This window comes from Bubalus kerabau, chromosome 6 (genome assembly GCF_029407905.1).
Source record: "Bubalus kerabau isolate K-KA32 ecotype Philippines breed swamp buffalo chromosome 6, PCC_UOA_SB_1v2, whole genome shotgun sequence".
Taxonomy (NCBI): Eukaryota; Metazoa; Chordata; class Mammalia; order Artiodactyla; family Bovidae; genus Bubalus; species Bubalus kerabau.
The window spans coordinates 102,398,870-102,423,224 of NC_073629.1; the positions used below are offsets into that span (position 1 = coordinate 102,398,870).

Here is a 24,355-nt window from a genome sequence, read left to right on the forward strand (position 1 = left end):
GATGGAGTAACAGGGAGCCAGTCAGGCCTCAGAGGGAAAGGTTTCCTGGTCTGTTCTGATGACCCTAGGGAGCCAGCGTGATAAGAGACGAGCCCCATGGTAAACAACAAAGGCGGAGCCCCTCTCTGGCCCTAGGCCCCAGAGTATTTGGAAAGCAGTCGTATCCCTTGGTTTAGAGCCCACAGGCAGGACTAGGGTGGGGGGCTTCCTTAAAGAGGGCCCCTTGCATTCGTGAGGCTGAAGGAAGTTTTGATTTGGTTGAAAAAAAATTCCCATTCCTTTTTATGGCCTGGACATAATTGGCTCTTTTCTATTGGCCATCAGTGATGTCATTCCGACCCTCATAAAGAAGGGGAAATCACACCTGTGGACTTGGTGCATAAAATTTCATTGGGCAGCAGTAATAAGCATGGCCAGATGATGTTTGGGCAGTTGAGGAGCTCTGTGCCCAGTGATCCCAGCTGCACGGAGGCCTGGGCACCATAAACCTGCCTGCACGTTCATGCCCGTAGGCTAGTCAAGGGCCCACTGCCAGTGGCTCTTTTCCTGGGATCAGTGTCTGGTAGAACTCACAGCATTCAGGCCCTTTGTGCCAGGGGCACTTTCACCTTTTTCTTTTCCAAATTAGTGGCACTGCGTGCCCACTAGTACCCTCTGACAGTAGCCTTATGCGCCTAAGAACTGTGGACCCAGAAGTGACCTTGAGCACCAACCACTGTGGTACCTACCCCTCTGAAACCCAGACCTTGCCTTCCTAGGGACTTGTAAAGACTACATCTACATGATTGATGCCTTGTGTAGTCAGAAGGCGTAGATCCCACTTCTGGTTCTGCCCTTGGCTTCTTGTCTGATCAAGCAAATCCTTTTTCTTCTCTGGGCATCAGTTTCCTCTTTTATGAAGGGATGGCAACTACCCTAACCTACCCCTCCTCGTGGGGCTTCTCTGGTGCTCTCTGAGCTGGGCTGGGGTTCTGTCATACAAATGTGTAGCTAGCTGTCTTCCCACGAGGCACCTGGGAGTTCAAGTTCTGGCATATAGCTCTGTGTTTCTTGTGAAGACTGGCCTGGGTCCTGCTATACCTGTAGCAGATGTACTGCTTGCGTCTTGAAGTCACAGAGCTCGGACCTTCCATCAGCTGGAGGACTTGACAACTGGAATGCCTGTGAATCGACAAATGGCAGGTATACCCACAAGTGACTGTACAAGCCCCGAGTGAGGGTGATGGTCCCGCCGCTCTCTGCTTCAGTCAGCCAAGGGGCCCAGGCAGCACTCCAGGTGCTGCCGAGCCATATCTGAAGCTGAGTCTTCAGCCTGACGATCTGTCTAGTCTGTCCTCCTTCAAGAGAACCAGACAGGATCCTGTGAGACACTTCCTGCCTGGGTAGAGGACGCTTTCTGTCTGACAGCCGACGGTTGACATCTGCCCTTGAAATCCTGCTGAAGAGGGAGCCCTTCCTCTCCCAGGGCCAGCCACAGCCAAGAGCACTCCTGGCCTGGGTCAACTAGATGAACCAGAGGGTGCTGGGGGAGTGATAGGTGACCCAGGACCTTTGCCTTTTCCTGGCCAGTCCCCTGATGTGTTCCTTTGCAGATTCTGCCGCTTCTGATGGCCCCCTTTACTCACAGGCCTTAAATGTGATGTTTTAAAAGTAGCTGATCTGAGCAAGCATTTTCGCAAACACCAAGGATAGGAACATGAAAGAAAAATTGAAAGGAATAAGAAAATTGCCCAAACATTACACTAAGACAGTACAGTGTCTTAGGCAACTTCATTCTAGTTCCTAAAGCTACCTTTTGTCTTTCAGAATCTTGCCTCATTTCCTTCTAGTCTTGGTCATTGGTTCCCACATGGAGACATCCTACCTGGATACCCCTTCATCCTCTTGGTCTCAGCCAGGCTTTCCCTCCCAGGAAATTGACTGGTTATAGTTAGTGTCACTGTGTCATCTGGGTGTGGAGAGGAACCTTCCCCATGGTAAGGTATTTCAGGTCTTTGAAAAGTAAATGCTTACTCTACTACTAGCCTAAAACATAGGCATTGACTCGCACTTCAGTTCAGTTCAGTCGCTCAGTCGTGTCCGACTCTTTGCGACCCCATGAATCGCAGCACGCCAGGCCTCCCTGTCCATCACCAACTCCGGAGTTCACCCAAACTCATGTCCATTGAGTCGGTGATGCCATCCAGCCATCTCATCCTCTGTCGTCCCCTTCTCCTCCTGCCCCCAATCCCTCCCAGCATCAGGGTCTTTTCCAGTGAGTCAACTCTTCGCATAAAGTGGCCAAAGGACTGGAGTTTCAGCCTCAGCATCCGTCCTTCCAATGAACAACCAGGTCTGATCTCCTTTAGAATGGACTGGTTGGATCTCCTTGCAGTCCAAGGGACTCTCAAGAGTCTTCTCCAACACTACAGTTCAAAAGCATCAATTCTTCGATGCTCAGCTTTCTTCACAGTTCAACTCTCACATCCATACATGACCACAGGAAAAACCATAGCCTTGACTAGATGGACCTTTGTTGGCAAAGTAGTATCTCTGCTTTTTAATATGCTATCTAGGTTGGTCATAACTTTCCTTCCAAGGAGTAAGCGTCTTAATTTCATGGCTGCAATTACCATCTGCAGTGATTTTGTAGCCCCCAAAAATAAAGTCTGACACTGTTTCCACTGTTTCCCCATCTATTTCCCATGAAGCGATGGGACCAGATGCCATGATCTTAGTTTTCTGAATGTTGAGCTTTAAGCCAACTTTTTCACTCTCCTCTTTCACTTTCATCAACAGGCCTTTTAGTTCCTCTTCACTTTCTGCCATAAGGATGGTGTCATCTGCATATCTGAGGTTATTGCTATTTGTCCCGGCAATCTTGATTCCAGCTTGTGCTTCTTCCAGCCTAGCATTTCTCATGATGTACTCTGTGTATGAGTTAAATAAGCAGGGTGACAATATACAGCCTTGACATATTCCTTTTCCTATTTGGAACCAGTCTCTTGTTCCATGTCTAGTTCTAACTATTGCTTCCTGACCTGCATAAAGGTTTCTCAAGAGGCAGGTCAGGTGGTCGGGTATTCCCATCTCTTTCAGAATTTTCCACAGTTTATTGTGATCCACACAGTCAAAGGCTTTGGCATAGTCAATAAAACAGAAAAAGCTAGTGTCTGTCAAATAGTTGAAGAGTAATGGAGGGAAGGTTGACTGCCCTAACACTTTCTAGGGTAGAAACAGTCATTTCAACTATATTTTTGTTGCCAAACCTCCTAAAGAGGGAGTTTCTGCTTGTAATCTCCACTTTATTTCTTCTCACTCTTCAACATGTCACCTGCTGCCTTCTGTCCCTACCAGCACACTGATGCCAAATTCATTGGGTTGTTCTCAGCTCTCTCTTACTTGACTGCTTTATGGCATTTGACATTAATGACTTGCTTTTTAGGCTCAAAAATCAATTATTCCAGAAAGGGTAAGCTTGCTTTCGTTATCCTTTAGGTTGACCACAGGTGATCTGAAGTCTGAAGTATAGTCCCTCAGTCATGTCTGACTCTTTGTGACCCTATGGACTGTAGCCCGCTAGGCTTCTCTGTCCATGAAATTCTCCAGACAGGAATACCGGAAAGTGAAAGGGAAGTCGCTCAGTCGTGTCCAATTCTTTGTGACCCCATGGACTGTAGTCTGTAGACCGTAACCAGGTTCCACCGTCCATGGGATTTTCCAGGCAAGAACACTGGAGTGGGTTGCCATTTCCTTCTCCAGGACATCTTCCTGACCCAGGAATTGAACCCGGGTCTCCTGCATTGTAGGCAGACGCTTTTACCATTTGAGCCACCAGGGAAGCCACCAAGAATACTGGAGTGGGTTGCTATTCCCTTCTCTAGGGGATCTTCCTGACCCAGGAATCGAACCGGGGTTTCCTGCATCGCAGGCGGATTCTTTACTGACTGAGCTTTGTGAGACATTAACCTGGGCGCTCTGCTCCTCTCATTCCATAGTCTTCCTGGGTAATCTTGTCTTCTTTCGTGGCTTTAATTTTACTTAAATTACACGAGTGATTCAGCAGTTTATATCTCCAGGCCAGATCTGTCTTCAAAACTGGATATCCATCTGCCTCTTAGACATCATTCCACTGCCAAATGTCTCTTAGGGCTCTCAAACTCAACAGGTACTGAGTACTTAGCAGGCGTCAGGTATACCTCTCAAATTGCATTCCCAAACTCAAGCCTCCATCCGGTGGGCTAGTAGAGGGAAGGTAGTGGGATGATGCCTGGTCTAGGGAGATACTGTATGAAGAGAATTTAAAAACAGTAATGAAATTGACTAAATGCTGCTTAGCTTCATCTGCGTTGTCACATATGCTCTCTGCACCCCTAACTGTGTCAGTAAGAAGCACAAAGCTGGTCTAGCCACATGCCTCTGGATTGGGTTCTCCCACTTTCTCTCATTCGCTCATCAGGATTTCCTTTACATCTCTTTTTTCTTGTTGCTTGCTCACTGTCTCTATGGCTACTATCTAGTCTCCTGGCTGCTACTTGGCTTTTGCAGTGTATTGTTTTTGTTGCCCCCAGAACTATCTTTGTAAATCACAACTCTTCAAAGGCTCTCTCTTGCCTGTGGCCAAGCTCCTCTTGGCAAGAAAACGATGATCTTTCCCAGCTGATATTTCTTGTATCTTCTTCCATCCTTCCGTGTACCCCAATGCTTTAACTTAAGGCTTTTAATCTATTTCTTTTACTGTCCATTCTGCTGAACAAACTGTGAGTCCCTTGTGCACAGGAGTTAAGTTTTACTTTTTGAGTCCTCAGTGCCTGACTCTTATTAAACATCAGTGTTTAATAAGTATTTGTTTGAATGGATTTGTGTAGGCAAAGTGGCATCATCCGCTAGAAGGGGAGAGTTTATAAATTATAATTTAAAGAAAAATCAAGAACAGACTCTCGATTTACCTTCTGACATCTTTTTATCTCTCTCTCCGCTATCACAGAAAGCTATTGTTAGAGACTTAAATGTGAGGCAAAGGCCCTGCCCAGCTGTCTCTAAATCATGTGCTCTTTTTCCTCTCTCCTCCTGTCTCTGTAACAAAATGACAACACCCTGTTGCACTGGAAAGAACACAGGCTTTTGAATGAGCCAGACATGGGTTCAGTTCTTGACACTATCGTGTTTTAGCTGTGGGGACTTGGGTAGCCTCTCTGACTCTTGTTTTCTCATCTATAAAGTGTACAGATCTACCACCTCCCAGCATCACTCTGAATTAATGTGAAAATGTAAGTAAGAAACTTAGCAATATCGTAGGCCATCAGAAAGCAGTGTGTCTGATATTATTTTGAATAGAGTCTCCAGGTTCTCACATTTGGATCTGAGGGCTGCATCTGGAGCCTGGTGTCCAGGGTGCTGAAGGTGGGGTGCCTTTCTTGGATGGGGTAGGACCCATGGTTGGTGGGTTGTTAGCCTTTTGGGGGTCTCCCTGTCTTATAGACTCTGTACCTGCGACATGGGTTGCTCAACTTGTTCTCTCCTCCCTCTTTTTCTTCAGGCTCCCAGGACAGTGCCAGTACTTGGGCTTGCCAGTAGCAGATTACTTCAAGCAGTGGATTAACCTGAAAAAGGTACTGTATCTGAGCCCCTGTCCACGTGTCCTCAGGTTCTCCTGTGCCTCAGATGCCATCCCTCTTGCTTTCTTTCCTCATTTCTGTTCTTTTCATCTTGTTGTTCTCTTTTCTTTTCTTTTCTCAATACTCCTTCCTCCTCCCTAGCTAATATGAAAGGTTGTGGTTATTTCTGAGAGTGGGGAGCTGCTTAAGGGACCAGGCTGCTGGGTGGAGTTTGACACCACCCTCCTTGGTGTCCCCTGGATGTGCAGAGAAGTCCCGATTAAGGGGAGTTTCCAGTTCTTGCTCAGAGCTCCCCCTCTGGGCTGAGCTGCATTCCTCTAGGAGGGAAGTGCCAGGAGTGATCATGAGTGTGACCGCTAACCCTCCTGACTGGCCCTGGTATCTCCTTCTGGTGGTGAGGTGGAGTTGGTCCAGGCTGGCTTTGGTTCTGCCTACCCCTAGCTGAGCCTGCTCATGTGAGAAGGGCTGTGGACACTAGTACCCACTTCCCTTTGAGCATGGGGGAGGCTGGCACTCACCTAGCCCCAAGCACATGGGGAGTGGGCGCTGAGGCTGTGGGCCAGGAGGGACCCCGTGCAGCTAGGAAAGTGGGCTCTGGCAGAGAATGAATCACCCAGAAAGCTGTACTTTTCCTAGTGTGTGCTGTGCTTCCTAGGTAAGCAGAAGAAGGGAGGTGTAGGAATAGACTTCCCAGATCCCTGCTGTCTTAGGTTCCTGGCTGTGGGAGGCTCAGGCCACTCGGGAGACTTTACTCCCATGAATCCCTGTGATGGAAGGGTAACAGACCAGGGGCAGCCCCAGGAACCTGTGCCATTGGCCAGCTCAGTGACTCCCAGGAAGCTCAGAGGAGGGAGAACACACCAGGAGTCAGAATAGTGATTCCCCGGGGGTGGGGGGGAGAGGAGGGCCCAGAGAAGGAGAGATCTTAGAGGGCCAGGCCCTCTGGTATTGTAAGGATTAGAGTCTTGAACTGGGCATTCTCGGAAGGCGGGATCTGGATCTGGGGAGAGGGGACTTGTGTGTAGGGGGAGCAGCATTCTTTGGTGTGTGGGGGTGCTGGAGGCGAGCGAGCGTTTGGAGGAGCAGTGGAAGACAGCCACCCTGGGCTTTGTTCCGTAGATCTCGGGCTGCTCTCTGTGGCAGTGTGTATGAGCTCCTTGGCTGTCCTCTGGTGTGCGGGTCCTTTGCCCTCTGGCTAGTCAGTGTTTTGACCCCTCCCCACCTATCCTGCTGATCTGTTGCAGCTGAACAATAGCTTCCTACTGCCTCCCAGCTGGGGCTGAGGAGGCCAGGCTCTGTCCTGCCTTTGGGCCTGGTTGTGAGGCCTTCTGTCCGTCTGAAGCACCCCCAGTCATCTTCATCAGGCATATTCCCTCTCCTTGATGATTCGGCTCAGGTCTCACCTGGGCTGAGAAGCTCAGAAGTTGATCTCTTGCCGTAAGGCCTTGACACTCTGGATATCCATGATCTTTGAGTCCATGTGTTTCCTTGCAGGCGTGTCCCTCCAAAGCACAGAGACTGAGCCTGGTTCCTCTCTGTGTCCCCGCTGGCCAGATCAAGGCTAGGTGCAGAGTGTATGCCCAGTGAGCAATTGCTAGCTGGCTGACTGATCCTTGAGAGCTGGCTCCAGAGAGGGCCTCTCACGCGGGCCTTGGCAGGGCTATGCGTGCGGGTGTGGCCAGGCCCATGCGCCTGGAAGAGACGGCATGCCAGCTGTCAGAGTGCATCTGAGGCTGCTTGCTGGTCTCTGCAAATGCAATGTGAAGGGCCGGCCAGGCGAGGCGGGCGCTGACCATGAACAATTGCTCTGTGAAGTTCACTAGACTTTTTGGTATATGGATAGCTCCCTGCCTCTAGGTTCCTTGGCAGAGAGGCAGGAAACCAGCCGACCCGTGTGATAACATTGCCACTCGGGACTACCTTGGTGCTGCTGGCGGTGGAGGAAGCTGTGCTGAGCCTATTCAGCTTGGTTCTCTGCCAGACTGTGCTGAGTCATAGAAGGGGAAATGGGTACTAGGGGAAACGGAGGACTCTGTGATCGCCTCCTGGGAGGTAGACCGCATAGGTCTAAGAAAAACCAGGGGTCTCACCCCTTCCTTTCTGCTCTCCAGCCACACTGTGTTCTAGCTGTGCTTGAGGTGATCCAACTATAGTCCTTATCAGCCATTCAAGACAGGGAGGCTGCAGGACCCTGGAGGTCCAGGCACATGGCGATCTTTCTGACCTTTATACTGTGTGACTTGTGCAGGTTGCACAGGGATTTCTGCACCCTTAAAAAAAGCAATGAGAAAAGCTAAGCCAGAGAGGCCATTGCCAGGGTTGGGGGAATACCATGTAAAAGCCTCACTCCTCTTTCCCCACATGGGACCCAGGCCCTGGCTGTCTGGGCTTCTCTCCCATCCTTGACCTTACTTTGTGCTGCCCCCTTCCCTTCCTTTCCTCTCCTCAATGCCCCAGGAGGGCTCTGCCCCATGAAAAGAATGGGGAGGCTCTGGGCCTGCTTGGCCCCCTAGACCTGCTGAGTGAGCGAGCAACTGGGACTGAGGTCTCTGTCCTCACTTGACTAAGGCCTCCAGTCTGAGCAGAGGCAGAATGTGGTCTTTCAGCTGCCCTCTCCTGTCCATAGGTGGCATGGGTGGTCTCAGGGAAGGGCAACTTTTCCAGGGCCAAGTCTCCACTTCTCCCGCCTCCACTTACTTTCCCTGTAGCAGAGAGGAGCGAACTAGTGTTTGCTGACATTTGGAATGTCATTAAATGATCTATGCTCTTATTGAACTGTCAGCTTAGAGAGAACTTGGAGCCCTGCTTCCAGCGGCCTCCAGGAGGTCAGAGCTGCCACTGAGGGGCCGGAAGAGTGCATACACACATGCGTGTGCACATAGATACACACATGTGTATCATGTGGATGAATACACTCACGTACCCAAAACTATGCATGCATCCATACTTGAATACATGTGTATACACCTCTTCACGTGCAGAAACATGAAAATATATACAAGTACAAGCGTGTTTATATGTACATATTCATAAACTGGAAAGGCACATGCACATATATAAACATACACATCTGCATAAATAAGCAAAATATTATTGAGTGCCCTTTGTGTTCCAGATACTGTGCTGGGCCCTGGGGATAGAACAGAAAATATGTATGTTAAATAAACAATTTCAATTGTGTTATAATACCAAAAAGCTCAGAGTCATAGGATCATATCACAAGGGATATGATAGGACATCATAGGATAATATCACCTGACTTAGTGGGATAAGGGGGAGGAAGGGGGCCTAAGCTGAGACCTGGGGGATGAGCAGAAATCGACTGAGCAAAGGAGACCACATATGGCAAGGCTTTGGGTGAAGAGAAGCCTGGCAGCTTCATGGAGTTAGAATGTAAGTTCCATGAGGGTGGAGAAGGTTTGTCTCTTGTGTTCCCTCTTCCGTCCTCGTCACTGTGGATAGTCCCTGGCACACAGTAGATATGTAATCATTATTTGCTGGACAAATGACTTTCTGAAGCACATGAATGTGGGGAAGAGAGAAGGCTGACCTGAACCGAAATGAGGGAGGCAGCACCTTGTAGACCAGACTTTAGGTTTTGATCTTTGTACTTAGGGTGAGGGGACACGATTGAAGATAGGAGAGGCATCATCTGATTTGCGTTTGGAAAAAAAACCTCTCAGGCTGCAGTGTAGAGAGAGCTAGTAGAAACAGGGGGCCAGTAATAGAGTTGTAGTTGGTGTGTTGGGATGGGCAGATCATTGTGTGGGCAGCATGGCTGAACTCGTAGCATCCCCAGCCCCTGTTTGTTGGATGCCAGGAGAGTGCCCTTCTCCAATTCACTGTGACAACTGAAAATGCCAACCCCCCCCCTCCCCCCCCCCCCGCCAAACAAACATACATTTCCAGTGGCCTGGACGAAGCTGGAGTGGGGAGGTACTGTACCTACTTGAGAACCATGGAATTAGACCATTGCTTAGTTCAGGTGGAAGATGATAGTTACTGGGATTGAAGTGACAACAGTGAAAATGTAGAGAAATGGACTGAGTCTGGAGTGTTAAATGGTACAGTCAGTTCTCCTGTGGTGGAACATACGCCTCCCTGCAGATCGCCGTGCTGTGGAAAGCTGTGCAGTAAAAATGGGCTTAGGAGCAGAGTCCTCACAAGCTTCATCAGAGGTACATGAAAAGAGATGGGAATCTAATTAAAAAAATAAAATAAAAACTATGGGTAGTATGACTTTACATGCATTAAATGATTAAGAAATACACAAATACTACAATAACTATGGCATTTTTACCTTGAAGAAAACTTGAAGTTTGCATGGAAATGAGCATGAGAAGGGTTGCAGCTTGTGAGTTACTATGAAGTGGCGGAACGAGAGTTCTTTGAAACCAAAGATTGTAACCAGATAGATGTGGCTTGCAGCACAAGTGGTAGTCCAGGTAGCTGGTATGTGTTTGGGATGTGTGCATTTTGTATGTTCTTGCACAGCTCTGTTCAGCTGGGTGTAGTTTCCTGAGTTTATCCTATATTGTTTATGGACAGAGTCTCACATAAATGCACAGTGTGTGTTATGCTGAATCGTTCCCTAATACTCCAGTTGCAGTGGAACAAGCTTGCTTTTTCAAAATCAGTGTTAGAGCAGAACTAACTGTAAAATAGATGGGAAATGGTGACCGATTGGCTGTGAGGGTTGAGGATGAAGGAGGAAACCATCATGACTTCAAGGTTTATGATGTGAGCAACTGGGAGAATTGGAATGAATTTACCGAGATAGTGGAAGAAGAAGTGTAGATGTTGGAAGAGAAGGCGAATTCAGTGTGGGACATGTTGAGTTAGATGCCATTGAGGCATTCTGGTGAAGCTTTTGAGAAGGTATTTGAATATATAGTCCTGGGGCTCAGGGATAAGGTCTGGATAAGAGATGCAGATTTGGGGGCATTATTGGTGTGCGAGTGATAATTGAAGCCATGGAATGGAGTGATTAAGATGAGAAGAAAAGAGAGCCTAGTACAGAACACTGGGAAATATCAGTGTTTGATACATAGAGGAGGGAGAGTCAGAACTAGAGGCAGAGGGGGAGTGGTCACTCATGGTAATAATATTTCTTAATTAATGGTTGTATTCTGTGTGCTAGACCTGGCAGTGTCCAGTATAGTTGCCACTGGTCACCTATAGCAATCGAATACTTGAAATGTAGCTAATGTGATTGGTGAACAAATTTTAAATGTTATTTAATTTTAATTAAACATAAGTTGAAAACTTTCAAGAAGAACTTTTAAGTATGTTTAGAACTGGATTGGTAAATCTGTATTTTCAACTGTTAATTGTTTAAAATCTAAATACAGTTGAAGTATTTCTGATGAAGATTTAGCATCTCAGTTGAGATGTGTTGTAAGTGCAAATTACACACTTGGTATGAGAAAATACAGAATACTTCTTTAATAGTTTTTTATGCTGAGTCCATATTGAAATGATAATCTTTGGATATACTAAGTTAAATAAAATATATTCTTACAATTAATTTCATGTGTGTTTTTTTTTTTTACTTGAGCCGGGCATTCAATTCCTAGCTTGCTTATAGAGCTCACGTTATGTCTGTGTTGCACAGTGCTATGCCGAGTGCTGTGTGCTCACGTACCTACATTATCTAATTCTCACAACTCTGTATGGTAGTTACTGTCATTTTTTGCATTTTAAGGTTGAGATAACTGAGGCACAGAGTGATGACGAAACCTGCTCAGCATCTCAGTTTGGTACACAACCAAGTTAGAACTTAAATTTAGTTTTGCCTGCATCTGTGCCGAAGAGAATAAACAGAGTGAAAAAAGACAGTGAAAGGATGGCAGAAGAGGAGGTAGGTCAGGAGAGGGTGAGATCACAGAAACCAAAGAAAAAGAGTATCTTCTGGAAAAAAAAGGATCAGTCAGTTCAAAGGGGGCCACATGATGTAAAGACTGAAATACAAGTGCCAGACCTGGGCTCAAGGACCTTGGCGACCCTGGTGAAACCTCTTGATGGCATGATAAGGATGGGTCAAAATTGGAGCAAATTGGGGAGTAAATGAGATAAGAGAAATTTGAATTTTTTCAGAAATGTGGCTTTGAAGGAGGGAAGGGGAGTATAAGAGCTGTGGTGGGGCAGCTGTGGAATCGAGGCAAGTTTTGTGTTTTAAGATGGAAGATGTATGTTCTCATTTGTGTATTAGAGAAGAAAGGTTGAAATATAGGAGTGAGGGAGGTCTCTAAGAACGTGACAGGAGAAGGGATGGAAAACCCAGTCTCTTGACACTGACTGTCTTCAGGGGAAGGCTGCTCTTCCACTGTGATGCGGGGAGAAGTGCAGACAGGTGCGAGTAGGCTTGTGGATTTGGTGACAAGAGGCAGTTTCCCTCTAATGGCTTTTGCTTTTCTCTGTGAAATAGATCAGTTGTTTGCTAATAATGAATAGGGGAGGGCTGGGAAGGTTGGCAGAAAGTTGAAAAGGATTGCTATAGTTGTAGTAAAGAATAACAGTGTGAGCTTTACTTGAGAAGTTCAGTGGGATTTATAGGCAGTGTTGAGGGTCCAGTTGATGTCGGCGACACTAATTCACAGTGGAGCCTCTCTGCTCCGCTGTGTGGCTTTTCTCTAGCAGAGCTCAGCTGCCTGGCTGTGCGCATGCAGAAAGCAGACATTTACATTCATCCACAGGAGACTGACTCCCAAGAGGTGTGACGAAAGCAACAGTTGAAGATTTTGTCAAGACAGTGGTTGCCAGGATGGACTGTGGAGTTTAAGCTGGATGTTGAAGGAAGAGAAGACAGCAGGGGACCTGACAGATATGGAAAAAGTAGATAGGTCCCAAGAAGATGAGGGACAGGTAAAAACCAGTATAGTGGAGCATGCCAGATGGAAGAATAAAAGACTGTGGTTGGAAAGCGGCACGTCTGAATCAGTGATTTCAGAGATGGGGTGATTCTAGGTGTTGGTAGGCTCCGAGTTGTGCCCAAAGGGGCGGGCGGCTAAGATTAGGTGGAGGAGAATGTTATTGTAAATAAGAGATCAAGAAATGGGTAGGTCCCAAAGGATGTGAATACGTGTATATGTACATATGCATACATAATATGTATATGTTCACTGCAGGACACATTGGTATAAATGTATGTATAGTGCATGCCTGCACAATAAGCACTTCATGTATGGTCAGCCACGCCATGCAAGTGTATGCATGTACATTCACGAATGGTCTGGAATTCCCTCTGATGCCTGGGCCTGTTTGGATGGGCTTTTGGGGAAGCCGGCAGGCAGCCTTAGGAGGATTCTGAGTCAGTCCTGGCAGACAGGGCTCAGACAGTCCTGCTGAGAAGTTGTAGGGTTGGAGGTCACCTAGAATTTGACAGACTCGGATGAAGCAGGTTGTGAAGGTCGCTGCTCCACTTTCCCTCTGCCATCTGTGCTACACACCCTGCCACAGTGCTGGGTGCCCTGAAGGGGATGGGGTTGGGCCAGCTCTGAAGGAGGGAGAGGAGACCTTCTTGGGTCCCTGCACGAAGCATTTCTGTCTCCCCCCTCCCCTGGGAGTGGACAGCAGGAGAAACTGCTGAAGGGAGGGTTGGTGTCTACGATTGAGTACGACTTTTCCTGACCTTGGAGCATTCAGAGTCCCAATCAGCGCAGTAATAAATTAAGGGCTTATGGAGGAATAAATTCTCGGCTTTAATGAAGTTCTTCGCTGGGGGCCATAGGCAGGTCAGCAGGTCGGGATGGTGCAGATTGGGAGGCTCCAGTGAGCGGGCTGAGCTAGCCGGGAAGCTGTCAGGACTGAAAGGGTCTGGAACTCTGCCGGTCAGGTCACTTTTTTGGTGCTGTGGTGAGAGAGCTGCTCCAGTAATAGGCAGCCTGACAGAGGCTGGGATTCTGTATATAGTGGTGGCTGCCTGGTGCCTGCTGCAGAGCCCCTTTTTGGGGTGATTTGGAAAAAACAGTAACAAAACAAAAACAGAAACCAAGAGAGGCGTGAAGATGTAGGGGCCCTGCCGGGTGTTTGTTTTGTCTTATTTTGGAGGGAGGAGGGCTCACACCAAGATGGATGCTTCTGGACCACTCAGTGGTCAGGACCAGACAGGTAGGGGCTGTGGCCCAGGTCTTCCGCATCATCTGAAGTACAGAGCACTGTCCGTGGGGTGTTGACAGCGTCACACAGGCCGCTGTCTTAAGGGGAACTAGCTCTGCGGCCAGGTAGATGAAGGCCTCTAGCAGCGAGAACAGGACACAAAGCACCAGGTGGAAGTTTGGGAGAGGCAGGGGCACGGGCAGGGACAAGGAGAGGCCGGGTGGGAGAGCAGCCTGGAGCATTTGCCATGGGGTTCGAAGCTGAAGCCCTGGGAGGGGTCAGCTTGGAGGCTGGAGGCTTTGGATTGAAGAGCTGAAACTGGAACCTGGGCCTCAAGACTCCACGTCCTGAGCTTTCCTCCTTTCGTCCCATCCCCTGTGACATCGCCCCTTGGGAATGAGCTCTTGGGACGAAGCCCAGAGGTGGCAGAGGAACCAGTGCTGTGTTTGGAGTCGGGGTAGCTGGAGCTGGAGAGGCTGTCTTCTTTCTTCACATCTCCCTGCCCCCATGGCGTAGTGCCCTGCCTAGGCTTTTCCTTTAAATATGTCTTAACAGCTGTCTGAACTCTGAAATTTCTTTCACTCCTTCCTTCGCCTTGTTAACATGTGTTGCCTTTGGGGTAATCAGGGAAAAAATATTATGTCCTTTTACAATTACCGGGTTTTGGAATATTAAAATGTCTCGCTGCATCGGCACTGTTATTTTGATTGGTATTCTAACCTTTGACTAGCCCATAAAGCGTGCCGCTCCTGAAGCCAATATTGCAGGACTGAAATTTAATTCCGGAATGATTCCAGATAATAGGGAGACAGATAATATATGCATGAAGGATATTATGTTTGGACTAACTGCAGCAGGGCCAAGGCTGGGGAGCTGAATAATAGCCCAGAGTGAGTTATAATCTGTGGGACAGAAATGCCTTACTGTCAGGGCCAGGAGAGGAACTCTTAAATCAAAGACCCAGGAAAGGGTGCAATTGCAGTGTGTGTGTTTTGACAGGAAGAGCACCAGAGCCAAGAGGGTGGTAGGTATGGGAGGTCCATCCCTCCTCTTGAGCATGGTACCCAAGGCCTGGAAGATGCAGCTCATGGCAGCATCCCTGTCTTCATAGCTCCTCTCCTCTAACATTCCAGCTGTATCAGACTTCTTGCTGCTCTTCCAGTAGGCAGGACACTTTCACTTCCCTTTGCTCATTCTGTTCCCTTTGCTTACATTCCTTTTCCTTTTTAGAGTGTTGGGGGAACTCCTGTTTATCCTTCAAAACCCTCTTCTGTGAAACCTTCTCTGATGCCACCCCAATTCTGGTTCAGTTCAGTTCAGTCGCTCAGTTGTGTCCAACTCTTTGCAACCCCATGGACTGTAGCACGCCAGGCTTCCCTGTCCATCACCAACTCCCGGAGCTTGCTCAAACTCATGTCTATCGAGTTGGTGATGCCATCCAACGATCTCATCCTCTGTTATCCCCGTCTCCTCCTGCCTTCAATCTTTCCCAGGATCAGGGTCTTTTCCAATGAGCCAGTTCTTCACATCAGGTGGCCAAAGTATTGGAGTTTCAGCTTCAACATCAGTCCTTCCAGTGAATATTCAGGACTGATTTCCTTCAGGATGGATTGGTTGGATCTTCTTGCAGTCCAAGGGACTCTCAAGAGTCTTCTCCAACACCACAAATCAAAGCATCAGTTCTTTGGCACTCAGCTTTCTTTATAATCCAACTCTCACATCTATAGATGAGTACTGGAAAAACCATAGCTTTGACTAGATGGACCTTTGTTGGCAAAGTAATGTCTCTGCTTTTTAATATGCTGTCTAGGTTGGTTATAGCTTTTCTTCCAAGGAGCATGCGCCTTTTAATTTCATGGCTGCAGTCACCATCTGCAGTGATTTTGGAGCCAAAGAAAATAAAGTCTGTCACTGTTTCCACTGTTTCCCCATCTATTTGCCATGAGGTGATGGGACCAGATGCCATGATCTTAGTTTTCTGAATGTTGAGTTTTAAGCCGACTTTTTCCCTCTCCTCTTTTACTTTCACCGATTCTGGTAGACATAGTAAATCACCTCCTTCTCTGGAGGGCTTCAGTACTTTGTAATGAGTATATCACATGATCTTGTAATCATCTGCTTACATGTTTGTCTTTTCTACTAGACTACGAGCTCCTAGAGGCCTACTTACCACCCATCTCTGTATGTCCAATGCTCAGCACTGGGCCTGGTACATACACACTAGGTGTCAACAAGCACTCATTGAACCCACACTGAATATTAACACCAGACTAATGAGCTCCAGAGTCCAGATGCCCATTCCTCTGCCAGATTTCCCAGACAAACAGAGAAGTTAAGTAATTTGCCTAAGGGCACACAGCCAGAAAGAGAGAAAGCTAGGACTAGAACCCACATAGGTATTGGTCTTTTCCCCACCATGTCTCCTCGGCAGATGGGCAAGGGGAAGGAGTTGGAGGCCCGGATAGGAAAGGCAGAAGCTCACTTCCCTGACTCCGTCCTTCCTTCCTTCCCTCCCTAGCTCAGGACTTGGGTCCTCTTTGCTGGAGACTACACTACTTCTTAATACTCATGGGACTCAAGACCTGGAAAGGATTGTGCCTCCTGTTTATGTTAATGACCTTTAGACAGTTCTTTCACGCAAAAGGCACTTCTGTATTGTAGTTTGTGACTGAGGATCAGGAAAGTACCTGAGAAAAGTACTAAGTGTGGTTTTGGAGCGCTCTTAGGGAGGTAGGCAGACAGAGCACATGGGGCTCTTAGTAATGTTGGAAAACTTCACAGACATTGCTTTTGGTCTTTCAATGGCAACCCACTCCAGTACCCTTGCCTGGAAAATCCCATGGACGGAGGAGCCTGATAGGCTGCAGTCCATGGGGTGGCTAAGAGTCGGACACGACTGAGCGACTTCACTTTCAGTTTTCATTTTCATGCATTGGAAAAGGAAATGGCAACCCACTCCAGTGTTCTTGCCTGGAGAATCCCAGGGAAAGAGGAGCCTAGTGGGCTGCGGTCTATGGGGTCGCACAGAGTTGGACACGACTGAAGCGACATAGCAGTAGCAGCAGCAGCAGTGATAAAATTGCATAATGAAAGAAGCTGCAGTGAATTTGCTTGGCTTTTAAAGGAGCTTGTATTTTCTTAATTACAATGCTAGCTGCATCATCCTAGACAAATGGTGTGGCCGTAGCTGACACTTACCCTTCACTTAGTGTTCAGGTGATACTTGATGCATACACTGGGCCCTGTGGATGTGGCTCAGACCAGAGACCACTGGCGCAAGAGAAAGAGCTTCAGAGCCAGGTGAGTCTGGCTCACACCAGATGATACTACCGCCAGCCAGCTATGTGATCTGGGGCAAGTTCCTTAACCTCTCTGACTATGAGAGATACCAGTATCTGACACACAGACTCTGCAGTCCAGTAGGCGTGGTTTAGAATCTTGACTCTGCCCACTTACTATCTGTGAGATTTTAGGAAAGTCACTTCATTTCTTTCAGCCTCAGTATCGTCCTCTGTAAAACAGTAAGAACATTACCCACTCCGAGAGTTGTCCTGGGCATGAGGTGATAGCTCGCGCCTCTGCTCCCCCCTTGCCCTCACACAGAGCACCAGAGACAAGGCACCTAGGCCACGAGGGGCAAAGAGACAGGAGTTCAAGGTAGACATACAAGCCTTTGTGGGCAGGAGCTAGGAAAGAGGGGTTCCTCCAGCAAAATTCAAGTGAGCCCAGGGAGGAGGAGCCGAATGCCATCCTCGGACTGACTGACCCTCAGCTGATGCCAAGGAACAGAGTCTGTCATCTCATGTCCTGGATTCCAGCCGCCACCAGCGTGCCTGGCTGTTCATGGGTACAGAGTCACATTCACCTTCGGGCAGTTCCTGGCTCTGCCACCTCGCTGTGCTGTGACCTTGGACAAGCTATTTACCTTCTCAGTCCTTGCTTTCCTCACTTGTAGAGTTAATTAATAATAACAAATAGGTGCCACTCTAAATGCTTTTTATAAATTAACTCAGTCCTCAAACAGCTCTGAGTTAAGTGCTATCAGATGAGGAAACTGAGGTACAGCAGTCAAGTACCTTCCACAGGATTCAGCAGCCAGTGAGTGATATAGTTACGCACCTGAATCTAGGCAGTCGACTCCGGGGACCACGGTCAAAACTGATTTGCCCTGTTGCCTCCAGTGCAAACCAGTGTTTCCCCTGGGGTGTGGGAGAGGCAGTCAGCCAAGCTTCACTGAGGAGACTGGAGGTGAGCCTTGGAAGACACAAGAGTTTTCAGGAGTCAAAATGGGGCCCATGTGAGCAGAGGCCTGGAGGGAAGGAGCTTGCTGCACTTGGAAACTACAAACAGTAGTTTTCAAGTTTTTTAAGCTACGATGTGGGCCAGCCGTGTGTATGCCTTTTAGTGGAGGAGAAAGCAAGTGAGCACAGGAAGGAACCATTTCCCGTGGTCTAGGGTGGAGCCAGCCTCAGCTGCCTTCTAATAGTGGGGCAGTCGCTCCAGGAAGCTGCAGTGTTTACGTGCAGGTGAGGGAAAAGAGCCTGTGGGCCTGGATGGCAGGGAGGGAAAGAGGCCACTAGGCCTTGTCGCATTATTGGCTGTGAACAGTCTGAGACTGCTTGGCCAGACGACCCCAGAATCCTTACAGTAACACATAGGAAATTACAGAGTGAGGAATCAATTAGGTGCTGTTTATCAAGGTTCTAGGCGAGTGCTGGTATGTGGCATGGGGTTGGGCAGCGCAGCACAGCCTCAACCAGGGAGCCAGCCTGCCTTGCTCTGCATCCCTGGTGGGTGTGGCCATGAGGGGGAAGGGAGAGGAGTCAGCTCAGGGCAGCTGGGATCCTTCCTTCCTCTGTGAGGTTCCCCTGCAGCTGCTACAAGTCGACCTCCAGCTGGGGGTGGCCTGCAGTGCCCTCCATGGCAGGTCTTCACCCTGAGGCCTGCCCCTGCTCTGTGTGCCTCTCGCTGGCTGCTGCTCAGAGTCAGTGTCCTGTCAAATGACACAGCGTCTTGGTCCTGGTCCCACCCTGAGCCTCCTTTGTCTTTCTTTTGTGTCTTTGAGGAAGTGAATTCCGAGCCCACTCTGGAGTAGGGGAGAGTGGGGAGCTGTCCTGGGTGTGTTTGGAGACTGGATCTGAACCTTGGCATCCAGACTGCAGAGCCTGTACTCTCACCCTTGGGCCAGGGGCTCTTGGCCCATGCCTCTTGGCTACTGTGTGTGGTTTGGTCTGTCCGTGTGCAGGACCGTAAGCCACTTGAGGGAAGGGACCAGGTCTGCTGCTTCTCTGAGTCCACCTGGTGAGGTGAGCAAAGGGGATGTCAGGAGGCTTGTAGAGGCATAGATACTGTGGAAGAGGTGGGCTCATCAGAGTTCAGTGTGAAGTCTGAGAAGCCAAGGGCACCCTTAGTTACTCTGCCTTCTCACAGGTTCATTCCTTTTTTCTTTGCTTCCTTCCTTCTTGTATTGTTGTTGTTGCTGCTTTGGACCCTGGAAACTGGGAGGACTTACAAAAAAGGGGAGAAAAGGGCACAGAGACTTCCTTGAACGCAGGAGGCACAGCCCTGTCTCCCAGCTGCTGTTTTACCCTGCAGTCCACTCTGGAAAGGCAGGTGTGGTCACGTCTGTTAGTATCAGTAATAGAGTCCCAGCTGGAGCCAGGCTCTGTGCTCCACGCGCTTTGTACATGTAGTCCTCACAGCTACTCCCCAAGACAGGGCCATTGTCCCTATTTTGTGGGTGCTGAAGTAGAGACTCAGAGACATGAAGAAGTTTGCTCAAAGTCACATGACCAGGATGTTAATCCAGGTTCTCTCCTTCCATGACTTTCTTCTTGTGACTAGTCCCATAGCAGATATTACCTGAAGGCAGTTCCTCTGGTCTGGCCTGGGCTGGAGGCCTGGGCTGGAGGTCTGGGCAAACACACACGGGCCCTTCCTAATTGTATGGCCAATGAGGCAGTGGTTGGGGAAGGACAGAGTTCGGCCTCATGCTCCAGATCTCTTGGGAATGACACCTATTTAATGGGAATCGGTGTGTCAGAGAGTGAGCACATGTGTACTTGCACATCTATATGTGATTAAAGATGTGGATCTTGTATTTCTCCTGTGGGGAGACTCGTGTGTGTATACTCTACTATGTGTATGTGCCCTCGTGTGGGAATACAGGGGAGGGCGTGGGTATGGGCCCTGTGGTCTGACTCCACCTGGAGCTGTGCAGATGCAGCCCTTGTCTCTAGAGGACAGCATGGTGCAATACAAAGAACCCTGGACTGAATTCGAAGCTAGAGGATAAAGACGTGGGCTCTAGCGTTGCATCTCGTGCCCTTTCTGAGGCCTCAGTGTCCTCATCTAACAAATAAGGAAGCTGAGCAAGGTGATCTTTCTCTTTTCCCTTTGCCATCCTGAGATCATTTATGGGACCTGAGGTTTCCTCTTTTTGCTCCCAGCAAAAAATGTGACAGATACAAGAAAGGCAAGAGAAGTCCCTCTTTGACTCTTACTTACTTTGAGCTCTAGCCTTGGGGCTACTGCTGTATCCTATTGGGAAAAACTGAGGGTCCAGGAAAGGCAAGGTATTGCCTGGCATTAGGTCAGGAGAGCTGGGGACTCAGATGTTGGGAAGGAGTTTGGATGGCTGGTCATCCCAGAGTTTGGGGTGACCTGGACTGGAGCTTAATGCTACTGAGGCTTTGGGTGGCTTCTCCATGAGAATATGGGGTGAGGAGAAGCTTGTCACCCTGCTTCTATAGGAGGTGGTGGGAGGGGGCCTCTCAGTACCCTAAAGGCAGGGTACAGCCCAGGCCCTTCCTCTGGCCTGTGATCCTTGGCAGACAGGGAGTGATGGCCAGATAGACACCAGGAAAAGTAGCTGGGTTGGGTTCACGTTCATATGGGTCTGTGCTGGGTTAACCCAAGGCCCTTCCGTGAGCTCACCTGGCCTGCTGTCAGCTCCCTTTGAGGAAAGAGTGGTATAGGGTTGGTGCTTAAGTTTTCCCCAGCCTACTCAGGGCTGATCTCTGTGGCTCCTAGAGTCTGTTTCAATCTTCAGGTTGGATTGGAGCGGGGTTTTGCCTCTTCTGTTTCATTAATTAGCCATTCATTCCCTGAAAGTTTGAATTTGATTGACTGGATCACTAGAGGAAGAATGGGTATTGGTGGACTCTCAGTGCAGCTGCCTCAGCCCTGGTGAGGGCTTCTGTCTCTGTTGGTTGTTTCGATCAGCCTAGACCTAAGCCTCAGGTAGCAAGTGACCTGCGCTCTGCCTGGGCCAGCTCATCTCAATTAACACCTCACTTACCACCATTCTTCACCATTCTTCAACGCAGCCCTGTGCCTCAGGACATGTAGACTCAGAGATGAATCAGGCCTGCTCTCCACTGTACAGAGTTCCGGATCTAGGAGGGAAGATGGACAGGTCAAGGCAGATAGGGGGAAATACAGTAGAGGTAGTAAATGAAGTAATAGGAATGTGTGTATGGTGTGTGTGAGTGTATTTTAAAAAACTCATTTGAATCCAGCGCTGTACTGAGTTGGCGTTTACAGGAGAAAGAGCCCATGTAATCACTCCTGTGCGCTCAGATGTCCCCTTGCCTATGCAGCTCAGGAAGCTCGGGGCTCCCTGCAGGAGCGAGCCCCTGCTGCAGCCAGGCCTGGGTCCTCTTCAAGGGTCTTAGAGCAGGGCCCTCTCTAGACCCTTGGCTATCTGACTTGGAAGAGAGGAGCGGCCTTTCTGGGGAGATGAGGTCCAAGCTAGCTGCTCAGGAAGTGCTTGTGTGTGGGTGTGGGCAGGTGTGTCTGTGACCATGCACAGGTGTGAGGCCAAGTATGCACATGGCAGCAGCCAGTGGTCTGTCCTCTGCACCACCACCAAGTCTGCTGGTGCTAGGCCTGGGCTTGGCACCTACGTGGCTGCAAGCAGGAGGGCGGGCTGCAGGCAGATCCCAGGGCAGCCCTGCGGCCTCCCCAGTGGAGTGTTTGCTGTGCCTAATTACCCGGCAGTTGTTTAACTATGCAAGCTGCATGCCTGCCTTTATTGCGCTGTGATTGCCGAGCTGCCTATGGGGAGTGTCATAAAAAGATATAAAATGCCCATTATCTGTCTGACGCCCTCCTCCTGGACTGTGGGTGTTTGTGTTTTATTTTATTTTTATGGCTCGAGGGAAGCTCTGCAGGAAGGAGAGGGAGGGAAAGAAAGGGAGGGGAGGGGAGAGGCCTGAGGGCTGGGAGATGGAGGAGCCCCCTTCCTACTGTGGTCAGCCATGAGCTGAAGGGCCCTCCCGACCAGAGGGGAGGTATGGAAATGGCAGCTGTCCAGGGACAGGACAGGGTGCTCAGGAGAAAAGGACTAGATCTTCCCCTCCTCCTCCCTCCTCCACCTGCAAGTCCTGAGCTTCTGTTCCCACCCTACCTGTGCTTGGCTCCCTGCGAGGAGGCTTGCTGCTGCGGGTGCAGGGGGGTCTGCAGAGGGTTCTGAGGATGCGCTGTGGGAACAATCTCATTCCTGCTCAGTCCTTTACTAACTTGGACAACTCGGATTGCCTCCTGGCTTTCTGAGCACCATGGCTGATTTTGGGATAAATACCATGGGCATCACCCTCTGCTCCTTCCACCCTTATAGCTTCAGCTTCTCTTTTCTCGCCAACCACGGTGAAGTATTCAGGCCACGCCTCTCCAAGAATCACTGGGTCTCAGGAAAACCTCCTGGACCAGGAGAGGAAAGGAAATTAACATTGACTTCAGCACCTGCCCTATGCCAAACAGAACCTGTGTAAGGCAGTACGACAGAAGAGATCAGAGATCAGACAGGGTCCCTACCCTTGAAGAGCTCACTCTGTGTAACCAGAGTGCCAGCTTCACAGTAGGTATTCAATAAACGTTTGGCAAATGGGATTGAATTCAACATAGCCATCCGTTCATTCATTTTCATTCAGTAGATGGCTGTTGAGCACCTACTAGGTCAGGCACTCTGCCAAGCACTGGGGATAAAATAGTGAGCAAAATAGCAAATTCCCAGCACATGCTGGTTATTTGAGTGTATTTGAAGAAGAATTGAAGAATTTTAAATCCTGGATATCTGACTCCAAAAACATGTCCTTGCAACTTGGACGTGTTATTTCTCCTACCTGAACCATCAGACCCCAAGCTATCCTGTACTTATCACCTAACTTCTCTGCTTGAGAAAGCTTGGTGCCTCCTGAATAAAGTACAAGCTCCCTGGCCCCTGAATGTACCTCTCCAGTAATACCAAGAATGTCTATGTGACTGTCCACTTCTAGGCCTTATTCACATTGGCTGCATCTTCATGGGATGTCCCTTCCTTCATTCCTGTCTTGTGAGCTCCTGCTGACCTTTCACAACCTAACTCTATCCTCTGTGCAGACTTTCCCCCTGTCCTATTGGTAACTCTCTTCAGACACCTGTTTCGAGTTTCTGAGACACGGTCAGGCTCTGTGCTGGAGCTTTCCCTGGCGCTGTTCATTGCTGGTGAGCCTGTACTACTTCTATCCTACTGTACATGTTTTTAAAAAAAAAAAAAAAAAAGCTTTATTGAGATATAATTCACATACCATACAATTTGCCCATTTAAAGTGTTTCAATTCAGGGACCTCCCTGGTGGTTCAGTGGTTAAGATTCCACACTTCCACTGCAGGGGATGTGGGTTCAATCCCTGGTCAGGGAACTAAGGTGCCATGTAGTGTGGCCAATAAATAAATAAATAGTTTCAATTCTGTGTTTCTTGGTATCTTCACAGGGTTTTGCAACCATCATCATCATTTAAATTTAGAACATTTTGTCACCCCTAAAACACTAGCAGTCAGTTCCCATTTCCCCTCAAACACCCCAGTCCTAAGCAACCACTGATCTACTTTCACTCTATAAATTTGCCTATTCTTGCAATTCTGGAAATTTCTTAAATGTAGCCTTTTGTTTCTGGCTTCTTTCACTTAGCATAATTTTCAGCGGTCATCCGTGTTGCACCATGAATCAGCTCTTCATTTCTTTTTATTGTGAATAATATATTCCATTGTATGAATATACCTCATTTTATTTATGTGCTCATCAGTTGATGGACATTTAAGCTGTTTCCACCTTATGGCTATTAAATAATGATGCTATGAACATTTGTGAGCAGATTTGTTTCATTTCTTTTGTTTTGCAGACACTTGTCTGTCTTTCCCAGGAGATTGTGAGCTCCTAAGAGTAAGGGTCACTTCTCTACTGTTCCCTGATGTATCCCCAACATTCAGCCCATGGTTCAGTTCAGTTCAGTTCAGTTTAGTCGCTCAGTCGTGTCTGACTCTTTGTGACCCCGTGAATCACAGCACGCCAGGCCTCCCTGTCCATCACCAACTCCCGGAGTTCACTCAGACTCACGTCCATCGAGTCAGTGATGCCATCCAGCCATCTCATCCTCTGTCGTCCCCTTCTCCTCCTGCCCCCAATCCCTCCCAGCATCAGAGTCTTTTCCAATGAGTCAACTCTTCGCATGAGGTGGCCAAAGTACAGCCCATGGTTAGCACTCAGTAAATGTCAGAAAGTGAATACATCCATGCTTTCTAATTCTCTTTCCCCCTCAGAATGAAATAGCAAATTGTGAGGACCTGTTTTAATCCCATAACCTACTCTACCCGGGTATAACTCGTATCTGCCACCCACGC

At 48.6% G+C, this 24,355-nt stretch overlaps 1 protein-coding gene across 9 annotated transcripts in view; it reads left to right on the forward strand.

The window, feature by feature from the left end:
* ERI3 (ERI1 exoribonuclease family member 3) overlaps positions 1 to 24,355 on the forward strand; it is a 130,730-nt gene that overhangs the window by 66,321 nt on the left and 40,054 nt on the right. For 8 of the 9 annotated variants that reach the window (XM_055586093.1, XM_055586099.1, XM_055586091.1 and 5 more), the window contains one exon: positions 5,519 to 5,591. In XM_055586093.1, the coding sequence (XP_055442068.1) occupies positions 5,519 to 5,591 (73 nt within the window). Of the gene's footprint in view, positions 1 to 5,518; positions 5,592 to 12,292; positions 12,599 to 24,355 lie in introns of those variants that run through there. The other variant, XM_055586100.1, reaches the window with a different exon arrangement.